The sequence below is a fragment of the Gigantopelta aegis genome, chromosome 8 (assembly GCF_016097555.1).
Source record: "Gigantopelta aegis isolate Gae_Host chromosome 8, Gae_host_genome, whole genome shotgun sequence".
Taxonomy (NCBI): domain Eukaryota; kingdom Metazoa; phylum Mollusca; class Gastropoda; order Neomphalida; family Peltospiridae; genus Gigantopelta; species Gigantopelta aegis.
The window spans coordinates 19,230,175-19,255,124 of NC_054706.1; the positions used below are offsets into that span (position 1 = coordinate 19,230,175).

General features: G+C 35.6%; 1 protein-coding gene across 1 annotated transcript; it reads right to left on the reverse strand.

The window, feature by feature from the left end:
• Nucleotides 1-1,381: 1,381 nt before the first annotated feature.
• LOC121379525 (inhibitor of nuclear factor kappa-B kinase subunit alpha-like) lies at nt 1,382-24,694 on the reverse strand. Its single transcript, XM_041508170.1, has 17 exons — nt 24,671-24,694; nt 23,718-23,876; nt 22,898-22,987; nt 22,059-22,183; nt 21,011-21,118; nt 20,145-20,280; nt 19,145-19,341; nt 18,336-18,348; nt 17,456-17,584; nt 16,652-16,743; nt 14,862-14,963; nt 13,532-13,584; nt 12,083-12,147; nt 10,721-10,833; nt 10,042-10,091; nt 8,132-8,264; nt 1,382-2,102 (listed from the first exon to the last, which is right to left on the reverse strand). The coding sequence occupies exons 1-17, from the start codon at nt 24,692-24,694 to the stop codon at nt 1,943-1,945; spliced, it is 1,749 nt and encodes a 582-aa protein (XP_041364104.1). The 3' UTR covers nt 1,382-1,942.
• Between the last annotated feature and the right edge of the window lie 256 nt (nt 24,695-24,950).

Here is a 24,950-nt window from a genome sequence, read left to right on the forward strand (position 1 = left end):
CTTTACTATGCTCCACCTTACACTATGATGTAATTTTCTGTCTTTACTATGCTCCACCTTACACTATGATGTAATTTTTTGTCTTTACTATGCTCCACCTTACACTATGATGTAATCTTTCTGTCTTTACTATGCTCCACCTTACACTATGATGTAATTTTCTGTCTTTACTATGCTCCACCTTACACTATGATGTAATTTTCTGTCTTTACTATGCTCCACCTTACACTATGATGTAATTTTCTGTCTTTACTATGCTCCACCTTACACTATGATGTAATCTTCTGTCTTTACTATGCTCCACCTTACACTATGATGTAATCTTCTGTCTTTACTATGCTCCACCTTACACTATGATGTAATCTTCTGTCTTTACTATGCTCCACCTTACACTATGATGTAATCTTCTGTCTTTACTATGCTCCACCTTACACTATGATGTAATTTTCTGTCTTTACTATGCTCCACCTTACACTATGATGTAATTTTCTGTCTTTACTATGCTCCACCTTACACTATGATGTAATTTTCTGTCTTTACTATGCTCCACCTTACACTATGATGTATTTTATGTCTTTACTATGCTCCACCTTACACTATGATGTAATTTTCTGTCTTTACTATGCTCCACCTTACACTATGATGTAATTTTCTGTCTTTACTATGCTCCACCTTACACTATGATGTAATTTTCTGTCTTTACTATGCTCCACCTTACACTATGATGTAATTTTCTGTCTTTACTATGCTCCACCTTACACTATGATGTAATTTTCTGTCTTTACTATGCTCCACCCACCTTACACTATGATGTAATTTTCTGTCTTTACTATGCTCCACCTTACACTATGATGTAATTTTCTGTCTTTACTATGCTCCACCTTACACTATGATGTAATTTTCTGTCTTTACTATGCTCCACCTTACACTATGATGTAATTTTCTGTCTTTACTATGCTCCACCTTACACTATGATGTAATTTTCTGTCTTTACTATGCTCCACCTTACACTATGATGTAATTTTCTGTCTTTACTATGCTCCACCTTACACTATGATGTAATTTTCTGTCTTTACTATGCTCCACCTTACACTATGATGTAATTTTCTGTGTCATAGAGACGTCACATAAATTTGCCAAACAGGTATAACTACTAGTCGCAAACGTAAACTTAAAATCTTTTGTGAAATTGGATCTATTATTAATATCAGGTTCGAACTTAACGACGGCACCGAGGGCAATTGCCGTCGTTGAGATATAAATTGCAATGGGTCGGGAGCATCACATTAAGATCCTCAAAGATGGCAAAATGTTTGCGCCTGATGTACATTACATGCCAGTATATACGGTACCATTAGAACATTTAAAATATGTCTACATACAGCAAAATAACTTTTCAGTTGTGTTTATTTGCTGCAAAAATCATTTTTACTAACATTGCCATGGGCAGGCTTTGAACTGCCGTCGGTGGACCATTTCATCCACAGCAATTTCGTTTTTAAATTCCCATGGGAGACAAGTTTTTATGATTATGATTATTAGTGTTGGGAATTGGTTGGAACTTTATCACTGATTATCGGCTATAATCAGTCTTCTCCAACTAATTAACTTTCAATTACACAATCAGTTAGAACATAAGAAGGATTTTAATTACATGTATAAGGACCATGAATCTATCGTCATGTTCACCTGGATCTAGAAACCTACAAACCGCTAATTGTACCTTTAGTAACTATTTAATATTTATTTTCTTCATGTACACATGAAAACAAACACCAACCAAAACATGTTTACACCAATTCCATCATCTAAACTGGAGGAACTATCACTTTTAAAAAAATTTCATGCAATCGATTATGAATTTTTATAATCAATCATCACATTGGTACAGCCAAACCGATCAATATTCTATTGTAATCGATCAGTGGAACATCCCTAATGCTTATAATAAACGTACGGCCAGTTTGAGCATCTTCCAGATGGCTTGCTGTCTGTGTTGCTGGTGAGTGATGAGCTGGCGACTGGCCGCCTCGATTTCCTCACAGCACTTCTCCAGGTCGGGAATGATCTTCTGCAGTTCGTAACGACACGCTGAAATCTTCCTGCAGAAAAAAAGAAGAAAGAAATGTTTTATTTAACGACGCACTCAACTCTTCCTGCTTGGAGTAGTTAACCTATTAATCAAGTTTGATCAAGCACCGCTTTCTTGAAGTAGTTAACCTATTAATCGAGTTTGGTCGAGCACTGTTTGCTTGGAGTAGTTAACCTATTAATCGAGTTTGGTCGAGCACTGCTTGCTTGGAGTAGTTAACCTATTAATCGAGTTTGGTCGAGCACTGCTTGCTTTAAGTAGTTAACCTATTAATCGAGTTTGGTAGAGCACTGCTTGCTTGAAGTAGTTAACCTATTAATCAAGTTTGGTCGAGGGACTGCTTACTTGAAGTAGTTAACCTATTAATCAAGTTTGGTCAAGCACTGCTTGCTTGGAGTAGTTAACCTATTAATCAAGTTTGGTCGAGGGACTGTTTGCTTGAAGTTGTTAACTTATGAATCAAGTTTGGTCGAGCACTACTTGCTTGAAGTAGTTAACCTATTAATCAAGTATAGTCGAGGGACTGCTTGTGTGAAGTAGTTAACCTATTAATCAAGTTTGGTCAAGCACCGCTTGCTTGAAGTAGTTAACCTATTAATCAAGTTTGGTCAAGCACTGCCTGCTTGGAGTAGTTAACTTGAAGTAGTTAACCTATTAATCAAGTTTGGTCGAGCACTGCTTGCTTGGAGTAGTTAACCTATTAATCGAGTTTGGTCGAGCACTGCTTGCTTGGAGTAGTTAACCTATTAATCGAGTTTGGTCGAGCACTGCTTGCTTGGAGTAGTTAACCTATTAATCGAGTTTGGTAGAGCACTGCTTGCTTGAAGTAGTTAACCTATTAATCGAGTTTGGTCGAGCACCGCTTGCTTGGAGTAGTTAACTTGAAGTAGTTAACCTATTAATCAAGTTTGGTCAAGCACCGCTTTCTTGAAGTAGTTAACCTATTAATCAAGTTTGGTCAAGCACTGCTTGCTTGGAGTAGTTAACTTGAAGTAGTTAACTTTTTTAATCAAGTTTGGTCGAGCACGGCTTGCTTGGAGTAGTTAACCTATTAATCAAGTTTGGTCAAGCACTGCTTGCTTGGAGTAGTTAACTTGAAGTAGTTAACCTATCAATCAAGTTTGGTAGAGCACTGCTTGCTTGGAGTAGTTAACCTATTAATCGAGTTTGGTCGAGCACCGCTTGCTTGGAGTAGTTAACTTGAAGTAGTTAACCTATTAATCAAGTTTGGTCGAGCACTGCTTGCTTCGAGTAGTAACCTATTAATCAAGTTTGGTCAAGCACCGCTTTCTTGAAGTAGTTAACCTATTAATCAAGTTTGGTCAAGCACTGCTTGCTTGGAGTAGTTAACTTGAAGTAGTTAACTTTTTTAATCAAGTTTGGTCGAGCACGGCTTGCTTGGAGTAGTTAACCTATTAATCAAGTTTGGTCAAGCACTGCTTGCTTGGAGTAGTTAACTTGAAGTAGTTAACCTATCAATCAAGTTTGGTAGAGCACGGCTTGCTTGGAGTAGTTAACCTATTAATCAAGTTTGGTCAAGCACTGCTTGCTTGGAGTAGTTAACTTGAAGTAGTTAACCTATCAATCAAGTTTGGTAGAGCACTGCTTGCTTGAAGTAGTTAACCTATTAATCGAGTTTGGTCGAGCACCGCTTGCTTGGAGTAGTTAACTTGAAGTAGTTAACCTATTAATCAAGTTTGGTCGAGCACTGCTTGCTTGGAGTAGTTAACCTATTAATCAAGTTTGGTCAAGCACCGCTTTCTTGAAGTAGTTAACCTATTAATCAAGTTTGGTCAAGCACTGCTTGCTTGGAGTAGTTAACTTGAAGTAGTTAACCTATCAATCAAGTTTGGTCGAGCACTGCTTGCTTGGAGTAGTTAACCTATTAATCGAGTTTGGTCAAGCACTGCTTGCTTGGAGTAGTTAACCTATTAATCAAGTTTGGTCGAGGGACTGCTTGCTTGAAGTTGTTAACTTATGAATCAAGTTTGGTCGAGCACTGCTTGCTTGAAGTAGTTAACCTATTAATCAAGTATAGTCGAGGGACTGCTTGCGTGAAGTAGTTAACCTATTAATCAAGTTTGGTCAAGCACCGCTTTCTTTAAGTAGTTAACCTATTAATCAAGTTTGGTCAAGCACTGCTTGCTTGGAGCAGTTAACTTGAAGTAGTTAACCTATTAATCAAGTTTGGTCGAGCACTGCTTGCTTGGAGTAGTTAACCTATTAATCGAGTTTGGTCGAGCACTGCTTGCTTGGAGTAGTTAACCTATTAATCGAGTTTGGTAGAGCACTGCTTGCTTGAAGTAGTTAACCTATTAATCAAGTTTGGTCGAGGGACTGCTTGCTTGAAGTAGTTAACCTATTAATCAAGTTTGGTCAAGCACCACTTTCTTGAAGTAGTTAACCTATTAATCAAGTTTGGTCAAGCACTGCTTGCTTGGAGTAGTTAACCTATTAATCAAGTTTGGTCGAGGGACTGCTTGCTTGAAGTTGTTAACTTATGAATCAAGGTTGGTCGAGCACTGCTTGCTTTAAGTAGTTAACCTATTAATCAAGTTTAGTCGAGGGACTGCTTGCGTGAAGTAGTTAACCTATTAATCAAGTTTGGTCGAGCACTGCTTGCTTGAAGTAGTTAACCTATTAATCAAGTTTGGTCGAGCACCACTTGCTTGGAGTAGTTAACCTATTAATCGAGGTTGGTAGAGCACTGCTTGCTTGAAGTAGTTAACCTATTAATCGACTTTGGTAGAGCACCGCTTGCATGAAGTAGTTAACCTATCAAACGAGTTTGGTCGAGCACCGCTTGCTTGAAGTAGTTAACCTATTAATCAAGTTTGGTCGAGCACTGCTTCCTTTAAGTAGTTAACCTATTAATCAAGTTTGGTCGAGCACTGCTTGCTTGAAGTAGTTAACCTATTAATCAAGTTTGGTCGAGGGACTGCTTGCTTGAAGTAGTTAACCTATTAATCAAGTTTGGTCAAGCACCACTTTCTTGAAGTAGTTAACCTATTAATCAAGTTTGGTCAAGCACTGCTTGCTTGGAGTAGTTAACCTATTAATCAAGTTTGGTCGAGGGACTGCTTGCTTGAAGTTGTTAACTTATGAATCAAGGTTGGTCGAGCACTGCTTGCTTGAAGTAGTTAACCTATTAATCAAGTTTAGTCGAGGGACTGCTTGCGTGAAGTAGTTAACGTATTAATCAAGTTTGGTCGAGCACTGCTTGCTTGAAGTAGTTAACCTATTAATCGAGTTTGGTCGAGCACCACTTGCTTGGAGTAGTTAACCTATTAATCGAGTTTGGTAGAGCACTGCTTGCTTGAAGTAGTTAACCTATTAAATGAGTTTGGTCGAGCACCGCTTGCTTGAAGTAGTTAACCTATTAATCGAGTTTGGTCGATCACTGCTTGCTTGGAGTAGTTAACCTATTAATCGAGTTTGGTCGAGCACCGCTTGCTTGAAGTAGTTAACCTATTAATCGAGTTTGGTCGAGCACCGCTTGCTTGAAGTAGTTAACCTATTAATCGAGTTTGGTAGAGCACTGCTTGCTTGAAGTAGTTAACCTATTAATCGAGTTTGGTAGAGCACTGCTTGCTTGAAGTAGTTAACCTATTAATCGAGTTTGGTCGAGCACTGCTTGCTTTAAGTAGTTAACCTATTAATCGAGTTTGGTCGAGCACTGCTTGCTTGAAGTAGTTAACCTATTAATCAAGTTTGGTCGAGGGACTGCTTGCTTGAAGTACTTAACCTATTAATCGAGTTTGGTCAAGCACCGCTTGCTTGAAGTAGTTAACCTATTAATCAAGTTTGGTCAAGCACTGCTTGCTTGGAGTAGTTAACCTATTAATCAAGTTTGGTCGAGGGACTGCTTGCTTGAAGTTGTTAACTTATGAATCAAGGTTGGTCGAGCACTGCTTGCTTGGAGTAGTTAACCTATTAATCTAGTTTGGTAGAGCACCGCTTGCTTGGAGTAGTTAACCTATTAATCGAGTTTGGTCGAGCACTGCTTGCTTGGAGTAGTTAACCTATTAATCGAGTTTGGTCGAGCACCGCTTGCTTGGAGTAGTTAACCTATTAATCGAGTTTGGTCGAGCACCACTTGCTTGAAGTAGTTAACCTATTAATCGAGTTTGGTCGATCACTGCTTGCTTGGAGTAGTTAACCTATTAATCGAGTTTGGTCGAGCACCGCTTGCTTGGAGTAGTTAACCTATTAATCGAGTTCGGTCGAGCACTGCTTGCTTGGAGTAGTTAACCTATTAATCGAGTTTGGTAGAGCACCGCTTGCTTGAAGTAGTTAACCTATTAATCGAGTTTGGTAGAGCACTGCTTGCTTGAAGTAGTTAACCTATTGATCAAGTTTCATTATCAAGTACAACCAAGTACAATGCCAGGACTTTAGATCTCACTAATTTTAGCACAATGGGGACTTTTGTCTTTTGTTTTTTTTAATGCAGGAAGGTTTTATTTCAGTACTGTCATCAACAGCTGCTGTTAATATTCAGAAATTAATTTCAAGTTATTTTAATCTAATAAAACTTAACATTTCAGTGGTTTTGAGGTGTAATATTTTGAGGTCAGCATGTTTGTACTTAATTTGTGCATGATTATTTTGGGCAGATGTATTCTGGGAACTAAGTTTATCACCTCAAATTTGATGCAATCTAAAGCACTGAATGCAGAATTACTTCCTTTCCAGTTCCATGGTCTTTGGCAATACATAATATTAACGATATAAGAAACTATTGCCCAGTTTTAGCTTGAACTGTCATCCTGCCTGAACCTAACAGCCAGAAAACATTTGTTTGTTTAATGACACCGCTAGAGCACATAGACTGAAGTTGCAGACCCTACTGTTTCAACCCATGAAAACGGACACTAAGTTTGGTTAATCTGCAAACCTGTAACACATTTGGACAAAGCTACAATAGAATGAAACGAGTTCATTATGCTGAAATGGGGAATATACTCTCAAAAATAAACTAGAGTGTAGAGCTCAACTCCATAATCATTACTTCTCAGAAGTAGATGTATTTTTTAACATATAAAAAATTCCTTTTGTGATATCAGAAACACCAGAATTACTAGAAACATTTCTGATGTACGCTAATGAATAATGTAAAGAGTAAAATCTAAGTAATGTCTGATCTCAATTATCAAAAACAGCTCTAATAGTGAAACATATGCTGCAGTGTTTAACAACTAGTGTCTGTCATTTTGGTACTTTAAGTAATCATCAGTTATTGGATTTTGTCATTCTGACTTAAAAAACCCGCTACATTTTCCCACTATGTGTGTATGCCCACAAATGACTGTCAGGTCAGATGTCGGGAATTAACATGCTTATATCAAATTTAATGTTCAAGCACACTCAATGCAAGCACGATTTCTGACTAGAGCCAGAAACTGTATTCGGAACGAGAGGGTTTCCCATTAGCAATAAGTTTTCTTTTATATGCACTTTCCCGTAGACAAAACAGCATGTACATTGGCCTTTGATATTCCAATGGGCTTAGTTTGGGACGGGACAAAAACCCTATCTGAGAATGGGTCCACTTAGTGGCTGTGATTCTACAACCAGAGCACCTTAGGCAAGCGCTCTTCGGAGTGAGCTAAATTTCGCCTTCTAACAGCAAAAAAACGCTTGGACACAATAGTGATCAAAACAAAAGTATTTGAAAGTTAAAGATAAAAGTTTGTTTTGTTTAACAACAGCAACAGAACACATTGATTTATTACCAGGATATCAAACATTTGGTAATTGTGACATACACTTAGAGAGGAAATCTGCCACATTTTCCCATTAGTAGCAAGGGATCTTTAATATGTACCATCCCACAGACTGGACAGCACATACCACAGATTTAGATATAACAGTCATGGTGAATTGGCATGAAAAATAAAAGGTCGATCCTAGACAAACTGCACGTCAGGTGAGCACTTTACCAGTGAGCGATGTCCTGCCCCAGAAGTAAATGAAGTGCAATAATTGGCTGCAGATGTGAAATCAGTCACCATGTAATTGGCAGCCTGTCGAGCTTACCCCAGATGTGTGTAGAGGACTATCACCGACTTGTCTGACTTGTCTCTCTGTAGAGCACACTTCACAACCTCGTGTACCATCTTGGTGTGATCCAGCAAGTTATTTCGGTTTTCTGCAACACACACAATTCCACCTAATCAACTGTTTCACCTGCCATAAACTAATTTGGTGTCAATCACATTTTCACCTATAGATATTTAATCTCTGTGCATGTTAAATGAATATAAAATTAAATAAATTAAATGTTTAATTACCTTTACAAAAAACATGCGATGCAAAATGCATTATTAATCTTGTTCTTGTTTTTTTAATAATTAATTACCGTATATCTTCGCCTATAAGTCGAATTTTTTTCACCCAAAAATTATTTTATAACTTGGGGGGTCGACTTATAAGACGATAAAAAAATTTCACCCCAAAATATTACCGTTTTGGGGATTATTTTACAAGTTTTATTGTTGAAGTATGCCCTGTATTTATACTCAAATATGTTAATTTGACACATTTATTTTTTATAACCTTTTTTGGGGGGCATTAGAACGGTTTTGGTTATGCAAAAAGGCGTGCGATCTCACTCAAATGCCAAGAGAACAGTCCACTTCGTTAAAATAACAGTCATCACTAATAGCAAAAATGTAAACAATACTAACTACCTGTTGCCTGAGTTTATTTTGAAATCTGGTCACTGGCATTAATGGTTGTTCAAACAATGTTTTGTCGGTGATTAACTTCATGAATATTACTGAGCTTTCCCTTAAAACAGCTTAGACTGATATCTGCAGTTCACTAGAGCAATAGGGACATACATAAAAACCAGTGTACTTTCCAGAGTTATCCTCCTTACATGTATTAATATGGCGGCAAAACGTGATTAACTGATACTTTCAGTTTTATTGTAGTGATCTGTTGTCAGTGTTTATAAATAAAGTTGTCTGTGCACAAAACCATGCTGTACAGTGCCATACAGTAACAGCCAAACAGCTTTCACTATCTACTAAGGGAATATTTTGTTTTGATGCTATGTTACTTGTTTGCGATGTACAAAACGTGAAAACCGGAGTTTGTAAAATAATTTTCTTTTGTTCAAATATTGTACATTATTGTTCTCATGTGCTAAAAATAAGAAATACTTCAATATTTATAAGTTGTTTTTCATGGGTCGACTTATAAACGGGTCAATAAAAAAATGTTTCAGGACTTGAAATTAGGGACTCGACTTATAGCCGAGATCGACTTACAGACGAAGATATACGGTACACTTTCTTTAACCTGGTTCATGATAACTGAGTTAATAATAATTATACGAAGCACACGTGTAATAACAATTGTGATGACGTAATTTTGGGAAGCGACGTCATAACATGACATTGTTTTCCCCAGTCCTAGCTCAGACTTTGCATGAAATACATCATTTCGTCGACTCCTTCTAGTTGTGGTTGAAACATTTTGAGACAGTGCTTGTTATTCATAAAAAATAACAATAATAATATGGATAATAAAGAAATTATTACACTCGCGTGTGAATCGTACTGATTTTACAAAACTCATGTCAGGATTTATGTATTACACTCGCTCTCGTTCGGGCAATACAAAAATCCTGACACTCATTTCGCAAAATCAATACAACACACAAGCTCGTATAATAATCTCTATATAATAACTGTTTTATTTGTACGTGTTTGACAATTCTGAGTCCTATTCTGCTCCATATCTGTGCTAATAAAGTGCTTATTTAAAAGAGAATACATATCATGAAGACTATGCAACATTAGGTATTGTTTTTTAAAAACAAAAAGTGGACTGACCAGTGTGTTCATAAAACTGTGAGTTGAGTTCCAGTTAACCAAATTTACCAGCACAAGAAGCTACATGAATGCAAACAATAAACGAACTCAAAAGACATAACTTACCTCTAGAAGACGTTATTAATTCTTGATACAAGTTCCTTGCCATTTCTTGACTGAAAAACAGATTGGTCAAACAAAGATATAAGTTAAAGTTGCAATCTCACTGATCTTAAAAATAACAAAGCATTTAGAATAATATGACCCCATTTAGCTTTATTCTCATGACATGTTATTCTTCAATTTACGGTCTTCACCGTGAGCCAAATCAAGGCAAGCTGAAGATCACTGAAATGGTACTAGACAATCAATCACATGATGAATTTGCGTTACACGAAACTTGATATGCATGAGGAACATGTGAATGAAATGACCGTTTTCGCAATTTTGAGAGGACCGCCTCTCTTTAATTTTGTGTTTGTTTTTGTTTAACAACACCACTGGAGCACACTGATTAATTAAGCATTGGCTATTGGATGTCAAACATTTCGAAGTCATCAGAGGAAACCTGCTACATTTTTCCTAATGCAGCAAGGGATCTTTTATATGCACTTTCCCATAGACAGGAAAGCACATACCACAGTCTTTATCCAGTTGTGGTGCACTGGTGGGAACGAGAAAAAAAACCCAAACAGTTTAATGGATCCACCAAAGTGGTTCGATTCTGCGATGCAAGCACCTCAAGCAAGCACTCAACTGATTGAGCTATAATTCCCCCCCACCCCACCCCTAAATTACATCATACCTCTCTACCAAAGCATCATTTTGCTTCATCCTCGCAAACGGACTGCGCTGTAGCTCGACTATTTTGGTCTGCAGTGCCGTACAATGTTGATCAAGTCGGTTCACTCGATCTTTCTGGAAAACACAGTTTGGCATTTCCTCAACATTTCAGTCAACATATACAAAATGAATTGCACAGAATTAAGACTGATTTTGCGTCACTTTCACTTTCAGTTCCACCTATGGATGTTCATCTTAATGCATGTAATTAATTCAACCTTCTGACTACTTTTGTGACAAAAACTATGTTATGGGGTTACAAATTTATAACTTTTACTCACATATTTTCCCTTAATTTGTTTATAAATACATAAAATAATGTTCATAAATGTGTATGTGAATTGTTAAGTATTTTTGTGGGATTTTCTCATTTTTATATTTATGTTGATTAACATTAGGCCAAAAATCTATAAAGTCACATTTACTTACGTTGCCAGATGAAAACAAACTCCAATTCATATACCAATATTTCTTGACTTTCATTGGTAAAACAGTTTCTAATTAACCACTTTTTCAACTTAAAATTCCAAGGTATTTTTCATGCTAAAACAAAAAACTGAAGTGGCCATTATCATGATGAGTCTTGATCACTGTAGTTCTGTTATTATTTCCGGTCTGTCGTGTGCGAAATTGAGGGAAATATGAATGAGTGAATGTACTGTATGCAGTATATAGTGTGTCAGCTTGCATAACATTGGGCGAGATATCTCGAATGCAGTAGTCAGAAGGTTAATGCCTGTAATTAATTCCAATTTGTGATATAAAAGTCATGATTAATTTGGTTTATAGTGGCACATTATGGATGTTTATTTCAATGTATATTATACATTTTTTAATACATTTTTTAAATTTATTAAATTATATTTTTAATTAATTAATATAATAAGATAAATTCTTTTAGACAAGAGTGCATTCACCTTTTAAAATAAATAATTTTTGCAGTGAAAAATAAAGAAAAAATGAAAAAAAGAAACTGAAAATAGGTGGACGGAAATAAATGGGAGTGTTTTCTCTTTTATAGATACATTACCTGTCCTCAACAATTGCACCTCCTCCCCACGCAAGTGGTCTGGTCCGAACAGCCAATGGGATGGCCTAAAATTCTTCTACTGTATGCTCCCTGTAGTTCTAGTCATGTGACTATAACTACCTTCTGTTTCCCTGAGTGCATCGCACGGATAACAGGAAGTGGGGAGGTGCACTTGTTGAGGACAGTTAATGTGGAAAAGAAATAAGTTTGATTGTTTGTTACGAGTCAGTGGGGTTAGAGCCAAAAAACAACAACTTATAAAACAAGAAGACTGACATCGTCAAGTAAACTTACAAGCTCTGTAAACGTCTCAATGTCCTCATATGTTTTCATCCATTTTGCATACATCCTTGCAGACGCTGAAAGGACATCAAATGTACTAAAACTACAAAGCTCAAGTTCTGTAAATTGTAATACTACTACTAAAAAAGTTAAAGTTTGTGTTTGTTTTAACGACACCACTAGAGCACATTGATTAATTAATAATCAGCTATTGGATGTCAAACATTTGGTAATTCTGACTCGTAGTCATCAGAGGAAACCTGCTACATTTTAACATTGGCAGCAAGGGATCTTTTATATGCATTTTTCCATAGACAGAAAAGCACATACCACAGCCTTTAATATACCAGTTGTGGTTCACAGGTTGGAACAAAAAAAACCTCAATCAGTTGAATGGATCCACCAAGTTGGTTCAATCCTACGTCGCATGCACCTCAGGCAAGCCCTCAACCAACTGACCTAAATCCCACCCCATTAATACTACTAAAACCCAAGACTCTCAAACCTTACGACGAATGGAATGCATGTATAGCAACACCCTAGAATATTTCATTGGCAGTAAGGAATGGAACTCAGTGGCAGGGTTACATACCTGAGTTGTGATGCAGGGATATCGGTAATAAGTGTCACTATAGCCTGCGATATGCATATGAGAAGTGACTGAAATCACCAAGTTAGATCAAACAAATGACCTGCGACACCTCCGAGAATATATCTACCACTGTGCTAGAAAGCATTCCAAGATAATGAACAGTTACATGTAGTTTGTTTTATTTAAGGACACCACTAGAGCACATCGGATGTCAAACATTTGGAAATTTTGACATATAGTCTTAGAGAGGAAGCAAACTACATTTTTCCATTAGTAGCAAGTGATCTTTTTATATGTACTATCCCACAGACAGGACAGCACATACCACGGCCTTTAATATACCAGTCGTGGTGCATTGACTGGAATGAGAATAATGAACAGAGTTCACCCTTGCTAAAGCACCAGATCAAAGCACCAGATCAACCAAGCACCGATTCTTTACAGAGAATAGTTAAAATAATAGCCGATGATCTGACCCCAATTTTGACCATCTGCTACCATCAGAATGCACCAACGGTAACTACCATGAAATAACTTTTATTTCTGGTGGACTAATTGCTGTGTAATTCACGGACTAGTGCAGTTAACCAATTAAAGAACAACAAAAATATAATACATGTATACCTATAGTATGATATTATATTGTTTAATCCCCAAATCTAGGTACCCCAAAAAATGTGTATTTTAGCAAAATCATAAACATTTAAGCCCACGAAAAAAGGAGTGTCTCAAAACAGTTGCATCAACCAAGAAAATAGTCTACATTTAAAAAAAATGACTTCAAGCAAAACTTAATACACTGAGAATCTTGAATGAGCACCTTAAAAATTGTTTTAATTAGTAAAAAAACAAACAAATAAACAACTTACATATTCCACCTGATTGTGCCTGCTCTTTATACTGCGCGACATCAAAATCCAAACTGCAAGTGTAAGAAGAGTTGTCAGTTTACGAAAACCGTATGACATCATAATAATACATACTACAAAACCATGAAGCTTGACAAAAATAGTGTGAAATACATTAAAATAAAAACTGTTAGCATTTTTCAGAGTCTGAAACAGAACCTCAGCTTAAAAGATATTTAAGGGAATCGGTGTGATTCTCAAAAACAAAAAGGTCATTATTTATTAGTTACTGTAAAATACTTTATTTTCACATGGAAATTTTTTCGGGTTTTTCACGTTTGAATAAAATTTGTGAAATTAAAAGCTGACGAAAACTGGACATTTAAAAAAAAAAAAGAAAAAAAAAAGTAGTCTCGTTCAATCAGACCAGAGTCAATGCCGAGATATCGTTAGTTTCCATTTCACGAGACTAGTAGTAACAATGCAACACTTAAAACTTTAAATTAACCGCCCCGCCCCCCAAATATAAGTACAGAAAAATATATAATAAGATAATAAACAATACTACATTTTGTATGGTTTTCTTTCGTAAGTGATGGCGATGAAAGCAAGTACATGTTTAATAAAGAGAAGTAAACATCACAGTATGTTAAAATGTGGAAGCTCCAACAGCAATACTACATGTATACTCATAGTTCATATTGCACCTTTACATTAAAGGTTTTGTCTGTTGGTCAATAACAACCCATAGTGAACGAGTATTTTGACAGTAATAAATACTGATTAAATCAAACTTGAGCTAGCATTGCGCCTTCACATTTCGTTTTGTTTTCGAGTTTGTTTTTTTATAACATGTTTGAGGATTACGAAAAAGCATACAGGGTAGCCTAAGCACCTTGCGTAAGCTTATGGTATTTTGTAAATAATAAACGTGAAAATTATTGACTTCAGTACCGGTATTTCAGTTGTGGTTTTTTATTGGGAGAAGGCATGGTGGATTTGCAAAAATAAATGCTCACGAACTGACTATTTTCATTAAATTGCGAAAATTTGATCCCACGAAAATAAAGTATTTTTACAGTACTCAAGACAACTTAGGAACAATGTTTAATTCAAATCCCTTTCAATGGCAGAATCAGCATTTTTGAGGGGAGGGATCGACACTAAAAAAAAATAAGGACAGCTGCTGGGCTGTACCTTTTTGGTAAATTTAAAGTTAGGTTAAGTTTTTTTGTGTACCTTGAGGTTGTATTAGATCACTTATAGTGCTCAGAATAGAAGAAAACAACTAGCACCTCCTTACCCCACCCAGATCCACTACTGCTACATGGTATGTATAATGCATAATTACCTCTGTTTAAAATGGTCCTTCTGAGCAAGCAGTTGACCAATGTCACTTGACATTTTTGATTTCAGCTTTAGAAACTGGGAATTTGTCCGTAGCAAATTCAGCCTGTAAAGAAAAACCAAGCAATATTTAACAAGCATTTTCATATTCCTATGTTCAAGGGCTGTGACTGTGAAAAATTGGTAAATAGCCATGTAAGTCAAAGCTGATCTGTAAATACATGATACGGCTATACACAAAATTTTGGTAAATAGCCATGTAAGTCAAAGCTGATCTGTAAATACATGATACGGCTATACACAAAATTTTGGTAAATAGCCATGGAAGTCAAAGCTGATCTGTAAATACATGATACGGCTATACACAAAATTTTGGTAAATAGCCATGTAAGTCAAAGCTGATCTGTAAATACATGATACGGCTATACACAACATTTTGGTAAATAGCCATGTAAGTCAAAGCTGATCTGTAAATACATGATACGGCTATACACAACATTTTGGTAAATAGCCATGTAAGTCAAAGCTGATCTGTAAATACATGATACGGCTATACACAAAATATTGGTAAATAGCCATGTAAGTCAAAGCTGATCTGTAAATACATGATACGGCTATACACAACATTTTGGTAAATAGCCATGTAAGTCAAAGCTGATCTGTAAATACATGATACGGCTATACACAACATTTTGGTAAATAGCCATGTAAGTCAAAGCTGATCTGTAAATACATGATACGGCTATACACAAAATATTGGCTCAATATCTTGAGGCATTAATTGAGAAAAAAGTTTTTAAAATCTTCATGTGGAACATACGGACAAACAGACAGATTTAAACATCACACATTCATTCCCGTATTTTCACTAACACTGAAAAAAGTGACATGTCAAAGGTTGATTTATAATAAACTATAGGGCACACATCCATTAATTAGCAGCACTGTAAAACAAATAACATTTAAAAGACTGTAAAAGTGGCAGCCTGTATTTAGCGGTCACCTGTCTTATGCAGTCTCTTTGTACTGCTCCCTTGTTTGGCCGCCTGGTTTGACTACATTTATTACCCATATGTTAACATTATCTTGGTTCATATCAAAGTGTTACGACCACTAGAACATAAAGTCAAACGAGTTAAGTGACTAAATTAAAATCAATTATGGGTAATAAATAGGAAATTAAAATCACTATGATTTGATATCATGTACATATGCTTTGTGAAATAATTTGTCATGGCTTCACGAAGCTCCGAGTCGATCACCCCATCACCTTGCCATGAGTTCCGCAGCGCAACCTCTGCAAGAACTTTCGCCTTCAAGTAAGGGCGTAGTGGACTTTTTTGGCCGGTCTTCAAAATTGTATGTTTATTTTTTTATAAACAGTCTGACGCATTTTATTTTGGCAGCCCGTCTAAATTGCTTAAATCACCTTAAAAGCTTTTCGGCAGAGCTTTTTAAATTTTATGTTTGGACTTTTAATTTTTCTCCAGACATGAGTAGAGTGAGTGAATCAGCTGCGTTTGGTCTTAGGTCTCTGACCTAACTTCTAAATTTTTATTCCAAATTCCGCCCTCCTCAAACTTACACCCCACCCCCCCTTGGCCCAGACTTAGTCACTGGCGATGTCAGAGGTTAATCCCACGACAGGTGTGTTCAAAACCTTTGTGGTATATGAACAAGTAAAACTATTTTCATGCTAATACTTGCAACCAATGAAAATAATTTTACTTGGGACATAAACATGACACGAAATGGAAGCTTGTTTAATATCCTATAACTATCTGACATACGTACATGGCAGCTCTTTGGCCCAATATGAGCCTCTTGTATTCCGTGTTCTGTTCCTGACAGAAGTATACTGCATGAGCCCAAGCCTTGCGCTGCTCCTATATAAACAAACAAAAATGCAGGTCCATGTTAAATATAAAGCTTAGCAATCTTCTGAGTGTTTGCCTTTTACTCCAGATGAATTAACATGGGGCAACCATAAAGAGTTAGGCCTAATTCAACACCACAAGCATAAATCAGCAGGTAGCTTAAGATACTTGGAAAGTTCACCAAGTCTTGGACATTAACTGATGTTTAACTCATGTCCATTCCGCTCTCCATTAAAAAATGATATAAGACAAGATTGTAGTTTACCATATCAACCAGTGGTAAAGGGCTAATAATTTATTCAATTTCTTTTTCAAGAGAACAATACTTTTGAAGATAAATAAAGAATTGAGCCTGCCATTGGTTTAAAATGATTAAAAGCACTGACTTAGCTATTAGGCAATTTAAATACAATGAAATCCCTCAAACTCGAACCCTCAGCAAACTGGAACTTCCTCAAAACTGGACATTTTTGACGATCCCTTTTTAAATATCCATACCAAACCTCTCTAAACCGAATATTCCTTAAAATCAGACTTTTTACTTAGTCCTATGGGGGTCTGGTTTAAAGGGGTTTCACTCTATATTATGTTCCTGGTTGTCTTGGTGCTCCAAATGTATTTTATGCCACACAGAAGAAATACGTACTTTGAAAAACTTGGTCCCTCGGTAACTTTAATTTCTGTTATTTAAAATGTAATGAATGTGAGGTTTCGTACTTACATTCCCAGGTAGTAATGTGGTGGGCTGTTTAACTATCAACTGCACCAGCGGAGGCAGCTGTTTAGGTTTCCGAGGAATTGGAAAAGGTTCCATTTTTCTGAACAGGAACACGACCCACTCCTCTTCGATCTAGAATTATAACAACATCTTGAGAAATAACACCATGAACACAGACAGGTGACCGATAACAAATGATGTCTGACGTACAAAGCTGTGGTTCCAAATAAACTGTACTCTGGTACGTAGGATTGAACCAACTCGGTGGATCCATTCAACTGATTGAGTTTTTTTCTTGTTCCAACCAATGCACCATGACTGGTATATCAAAGGTCGTAGTATGTGCAACCTCACTTAGACTATATGTCAGAATTACCTAATGTTTGACATTCAAATAATTCAGAAATCAATGTGCTCTAGTAGCATCGTTAAACAAAACAAACTGTAACAGGTAAAATACTGCACAGTTTAGCCAATTAAAAGAAATAAATAAGAAATTCTTTGACTTATTTTACCCCCGTTTTCAAGGGTCAATAAATCAGTATGCATTCAGAGCTACAAATTAAGAGGTCGCTTGATAGTGGATGTTGACTGGGGCGGGACATAGCCCAGTGATAAAGCACCCCGCTTGATGAGCGGTCATTTGGTCTAGGATCAGTTCCTGTCGGTGGGCTCATTGGGATATTTCATGTTCCAACCAGTGCAACACAACTGGTATATCAAAGGCTGTGGTATGTGCTAGCCTATCCTGTCTGTAGGATGGTGCATATAAAGATCCCTTGCTACTAGTGGAAAAATGTGGTAGGTTTCCACTATAAGACTATTACCAAATGTTTGATTAAGAAATCAATGTGCTCTAGTGGTGCCATTAAACAAAACAAACGTTTGGATATTGACTAGTGTATAAAAAAGAGATGCCATTAACAGGCAGCAGGTGGCTATTTTTCACTGCCTAGTTAACAGATGGTCTCCGGGTATAGATATATATATATATAAAAAGTATTCTGAGAGTACTTCTAAAGCAATACATGTTCCTACTTGGCTCAACAAATCTTCTAAGTTCAAGGGCCATAACTCTGTTACAAATGGGCAAATCCCCATAAAAATCAAACCTGATTTGGAAATATACATAAAGAAGGAAATGTTTTATTTAACGATGTACAAAACACATTTTATTTTCGGCTAAATATGGTCCTACATGATAAAGCTATACAAAAAATTTCAGCTCAAAATCTTGAGATATAGCAGAAAACAAAACGTCCAGAAATCTCTATGTGGGACAAACAGTCTGACAGACACAAACCCTATAGTCCCCTCTGGATGGACTAATAAACGTTTACTGACCAGATTGTAATAAAAAATATATTTGTGCATTTTAATAACCCTGTTGCATACACAGAAAGTTTGTTCCTGATTGGTTAATATTAGCTAGGTATTCTTCGTGGCTTCAGTATCAACTTGATTTTATCACATGGCATTTACAGCACTGCTACATTGCAGTTCTTTTCTTAATGACATTATTCTGATGTTCTACAATGTACTACAGATCACTGTATTTGAGATGGTAACAGCCAGATATTGTTTTATTATTGCCTGCTATTTTTATTCTTAATGACATTCCTCTAAAGTTAGACAATACAGATCACGGTATTCAAGATGGTAACAGCCAGCTATTGTTTCATTATATGCTGCTATTTCAGTCCAACACGAGGGGAAGCAGGACCTGTTGGTGTTGGACAGCTTCCGCTTGCCAACAAGATGTCCTGTTCGTTGATCGGTATCCTGGTCTCCTGTTCGATGATCCGCTGCAAGTCTAGCATCGTATGTTGCTCGGTTACAGGATACTGGCTGTCCAACATTGGGAAGCAGGACCTGTTGGCGTTGGACAGCTTCCGCTTGCCAACAAGATGGTCCTGTTCGTTGATCGTATGTTCGAATATGAACAATCTGTGGGAAAAAAAATAAAAAAAAAAAAATACATGATGTCTGGTTATGCTTCACTGTTTTAAGGTGGTCCATTTCTTTTTAAAGATTTTAACTTGTAAGTGATGACCAGAATCACTAAGATCAACGGGATATTTCTTACAAGGGTCTTCTTTTTTGTCCTGTTTGGTATTGATTCCAACTTCGTGTAATGTAGTAATTATTCCAAAGTGCAGAGATGTATATATATATATATATATATACATGTATATATATACACATATATATCTTTTCATTTAACATTATTTGCAATAAACATTGAAGTTTTCCAGACAAGACAAAAAGAGAGACCCTCATATAACATAGACCAAAAATAACTAAAATAATACTCATGATGTGACACCAGACAGAAATATAATGACATGTATTAAATGCATTACCGATGAACATGTGACACCATTCTCAGTGAAAAAAACCCTCAAAGAAACCCAGAGTTTTATCTCGCATACTTCTAAATCCCAATATTAACCAAATAAATGTCTCACCTAGCTAAAATCAATTTGGTTTCACTCATAATTGCACCTATGGATATATCAAAATGTTATAAAACTTTAAAATTATTTAAATAAACAGTTTAATTAATTTTATTTTTAAAAATATGATGTACAAAATTTATGATTAATGAAGGTTTTTTTAAAAATAATCATCATAAAACCAACTAAAAACCGGTGTATTAAGACAAATACCTGAGATAAAACGTGAAATGTACCTTAAGAGCAAGAATGTGTTCGAGGACATTAAAACATTTTGGGCGGTTCGTCTCTGGCACAATACCTCCGCCTCTCTGATTGGGGTCCCAGCGTAACATTAACCTCAGCCAGTGCTCGAAGTAACCTTTCAGTGTTCTGTATCCAAAAAAAAAAAAAAAAAATCTTTATTATTTTTGGGGTTTTTTCAATCAACAAGCTAGTCTATGATTTTAAAAGATATTGATTTGCTGATTCACAAAAATTGCCTGACTCAGTTTAGTTGTCTGTATATGGTATTGAAAAAATACAAATAAAAGAAGATGACGTTTGACTTTACTTTTAGCATGGTGGGTTAGGTAACAACAAGAATTTTTTTTTTTTTTTAAAGCAGCATCTATATCACTCTTCCAATTGACCATCTGAGGTCTTGAAAAACAATCTTAAAATTTTGATCTGTTCTGGGACCTAATTCACAAAGGTCTCTTAGGCTCTGTTAGACAACAAAGCATCCTCTTTACAAGTCTTTTAGCATTGCACTGCGAGATCGCAAAGTTGCGAGAGTTTAGTGAATGAGGCTCCTGATCTTTAAGATATCATAATAAAATGTGCAACCTCACAACAAATATCCATATCCATATAAATGTCTTTAGCAAATATCTTTTTACCAATAAAGTAAAACAATTATACAGAAAATATATATTCAATCAATTCCATTAACTTTAACACAATACTACCACAGGCAAAAACAATTTTTCTGTCTAATGCTTATTACAGTTTGCAGTACTATTGTATAAATACGTGAACATTGATACAGAATATTACTGGCTAAAACCATGAAATCACACGATGCTTGTGATGTTATAGATAGCACAGATCAGGTGCTAACCTTGACAGGTGATTTGGTGATAGAAGTCTTTTGGAAAATTTCACTTCTCCCTTGCTGTCAAACTGAGCAGTAATGTCATCTGGAGATTTTGTCGAGACTTCCTTATGCCTGGAACATTTCAAATTAAACATGTTCAATACTTCAGTTACAGTAATTGTCCATGTTTTAGCAGATCAGCTACAACAAATTCAAAAAGAAAATCTTAAAAGCAGTACTCTATACATACAAAAGATGAAAGATGTTATTATTTTGTGAAACACCATGTTTTGTAACAACCACTCACATTACCCTCCTGGTTACTTGATGGAACAATGGTCTGTATTTGAAAATATATTTAAGAAAGGAAACTTAATTTTACTTAAAGGTTGTCTTTATAATAAAATTATTAACTGAGTTATATTGTTTAAATCTATTTTACTGCATACTCTGTATTTCCAATAACGAGCAAAGGGAGTTTTCCCAACTTTCATGCAAGCGCTGTGAAGCTTTTTACAAAACACCTATGCTGAACATTCCAAACTTCATTCCAAAAATAAAGATGAAATCGTGACGTAATTTTTCACCATTTTTTAAATGTGTTACTAAACACCTGCAGTCGGGTTGAATCACATGAATTAAATGTACGTCACTATTTAGTGGTCCTTGTTCCTTTGAGCCAAAAAGCAATTTTAATGCAGGCTTTTCAATTAGTTTTATAAAACTGAAATAGCTTTTATAGGAAATGAAAACATACATAATGTCAACTTCTGATATTTTACCACAACTTGGCAAAACATTTTTTAAATTAAGTTTTAATTTATCTTTACTCTAAAGTTAACCATTAGTACCACCAAATATGGGTATCTCAACATATGACCAAAGGACAGCTGTCTACAGAATAAGAGAAGAAACCAGCTGCCACCACAGAGGCTATTCTTTCTGATCAGCAGCAAAAGATCATATCTGTACATATGACTAGAGACAGGACAGCACTCATCACTTCCTTTAATACAGTAGTGGGATACAGGTTGGAATGGGAAATAATATAATAGTATTAATAATGACCTACCATCTAACTGGTGGCACATTGGGAAGAAATGGTCTGTATCCTACAATACACTCGAAGACGACGGTGCCAAATGACCAGTAATCAACAGTACACTGATATCGCTGAGAGGCAAACAACTCTGGAGCCTGTTAAAATAAAAAATAAAATATATACTGTAAAAAATATATAGTTACATTTAAAAACAAGGTATCCAATTCATGAAAAGGGAGATTTAAAATGTAAAGTGACACAAATGGAACTTTCAGACTTAGTACATCTGAATGCTAGTAAAACCTAAGATATAAAACTGATTGTAAACTTAGTTTTATAGCACAGTAGAAACAAAACCTAAGACACAGTTATTTGTGTGTATGAAAAGGTTATGTAAAAGCTGTGTAGAAACCAATGTCAGACAGAAAGAATGACATTACAATTCAATATCACTAATTTTCCAAAATAACCTTCCACTAACAAAACAAAGCATAAAAAGATGCTAATTGGACACAGTTGCCACAATATGTTTGTAAGATGAATGAACTACTTACAGATCAGTCTAATTCTATATGCCACACAGGTTTTTTTGGCAGGAATTTACAAAAAAGAAGAAAGAAAAAAGGGAGATAATTTTAGAATCTGTATTATGAATATTAGCCATATTAACTATTTAGGATTTAAAACGGAGACAAAATACCGCTAACAGTTTGGCACAGTTTATTTTAAATAATGCAGCCAGATTCAATTCTGTATAGCAAAAAAGAAAAAAAAAAAAGAACAGAAAATGAAGGATCATAAACATGTCTTTTATTGAATTTACTTTGTCTGCAATTTTGTGAACAAACATACTGAACATATTCACTTACCAGATACTGTAGAGTTCCAACAAATGATGTACACACACTGCCCTGGTCCAACTCCTTAGCATAACCAAGATCAATTAACTTGTATACAATCTAAAAAACACATAAAACACACACAGACATTACGTTTAACAGTAAAATTTAGTTTGTATTCAGTACACGATGCAAGTAAATTTTCAATGAGCAAAATACAGACATTTAAAAATAACAACTTCAGTTGGAAGATAATACTATCCAGTAAAAAACATATAGAGGATATTTCATGTTTTTTGTCAAATATGATTTATATCTCATCAAGTGAAGTTTAAAATCATATTTCATGAGTTGCGTTTGCACGACGAGTGTGATATGATTGCAAATTTCACCAGAATAGATATAAATCATACTTGACAAAAAATATGAAATTTTCTATTATATGACTTTAGGCAATTTACCGTTATTTTTAAAATGCCAGCAGCAAAATAGTTCCGGCTTTCTTACAGCGAAGATAACACTTTCTACATGACAATAACACATTTTAGAGTGAAATCGTGAAATGTTCACTACAAAATGTGTTATCGTCACCGAGTGACTGATAACACTTGTATTTCACCGATATTTTAAGATATTTCACTAAATGTTATACAATAAAGCATTTTCTCTTGAAAGACATCATGCTGATACAATGAACTACCTACCTGAATATGGTCCGCTATTATTTTTTTTAACAATGCAATGGTCTGTTTGCCACAGACCGCTATTTCATGTCCTGTGAAGTTATGTCTTTAAATAAGGCGAATTATGTTGGGATACATTTTATATAAAAAAATATGTATTAAAATACCCTGTCATCAAATTGATGTAATACAATGTTCTCAGGTTTCAGATCACGGTGGATGATTCTGTTGCCATGGAGATACTCAATCGCTGCAGCAATATCCTGCACAAGGTAGCGTACATCATATTCCTTCATACCACAACAGTTCTCTGGCTTACTAAGAACCTAGAAAATAAGAAGATAGATTAATCAACAAGAAATCCACATAATTAAATATCTTATCTACCATAAACATATTCGGTGTCGCACATGTTCATCTCAATGTATGTCTATTTTAATAAAAATACATTTAATTTTAATAAATGTTTAACTTAGATTTAACCATAAGTCAAGCTTCGCTGATATTAGACTTGTAGTTTGTGAGAAATGGACCTAAAGTTGAAATAGCAGGGCTTCCAGAATGTTCTAAAAATCAACGAGCTATGGGATCAATGATTTTCAAAATCCACTTGTCATGGTTAAAAATTTACAAGCCCTACTTCTGTATGTTCTGTAAATCTGTACCATCAATACTAGAAAGTGAAAAAGCCCACTATAATTGTACTATCGAAAAATGCAAACTGATACAGTCTGCAAATCTGGGTGTTGCTAATATACACTCTTTTTTTTTTCATTTACTTTTTATTAAAAAAAAAACATTATTTAATTATCTCAAATGCAAATTATGCTATAATCCTATTTTTTGCAGGTAAATAAAATAAAAGGAACCATACTTTTTGTATATACTGTCCAAGAAGATTGATACATTGTTTAGCTAGATCAGTTTCCTAACAAAATATTGACATTATCAGCAATGGAAACTAATTTGGTGTTTGCATTATGCCTACAGTGTGTTACTTAGAATAGCAAATCATTGAGTATCAGTGTAAACACAGAGTTCGACAAATCCGCTAGCCCGATGCCCGTGGCTAGTGGTTTTTAAGTTCGGGCTAGTGAGAAACGCAAAACCACTAGCCCACAGGGCTAGTGGTTTCCACCCCCATCCTTATCGCTCAATCCGAACAATCGTGGGTTTTTTTTTACTTTTTCTCTCGGCTGAAATTTCGTTTAATAAATTTGATTTGACGTTTGTCATCGAATAATATCAACAACGCAATCAATATATAATAATAATCCACTTGAACTAGGTCTATAAACTGCAGTAACATGCTATCTCTACATCGTCACAGTTACAGCATGCATTGTTTACTTTTTCCCTTTCAAGTTTCTGGCACAGGAAATAAGTCTAATGACATGCAT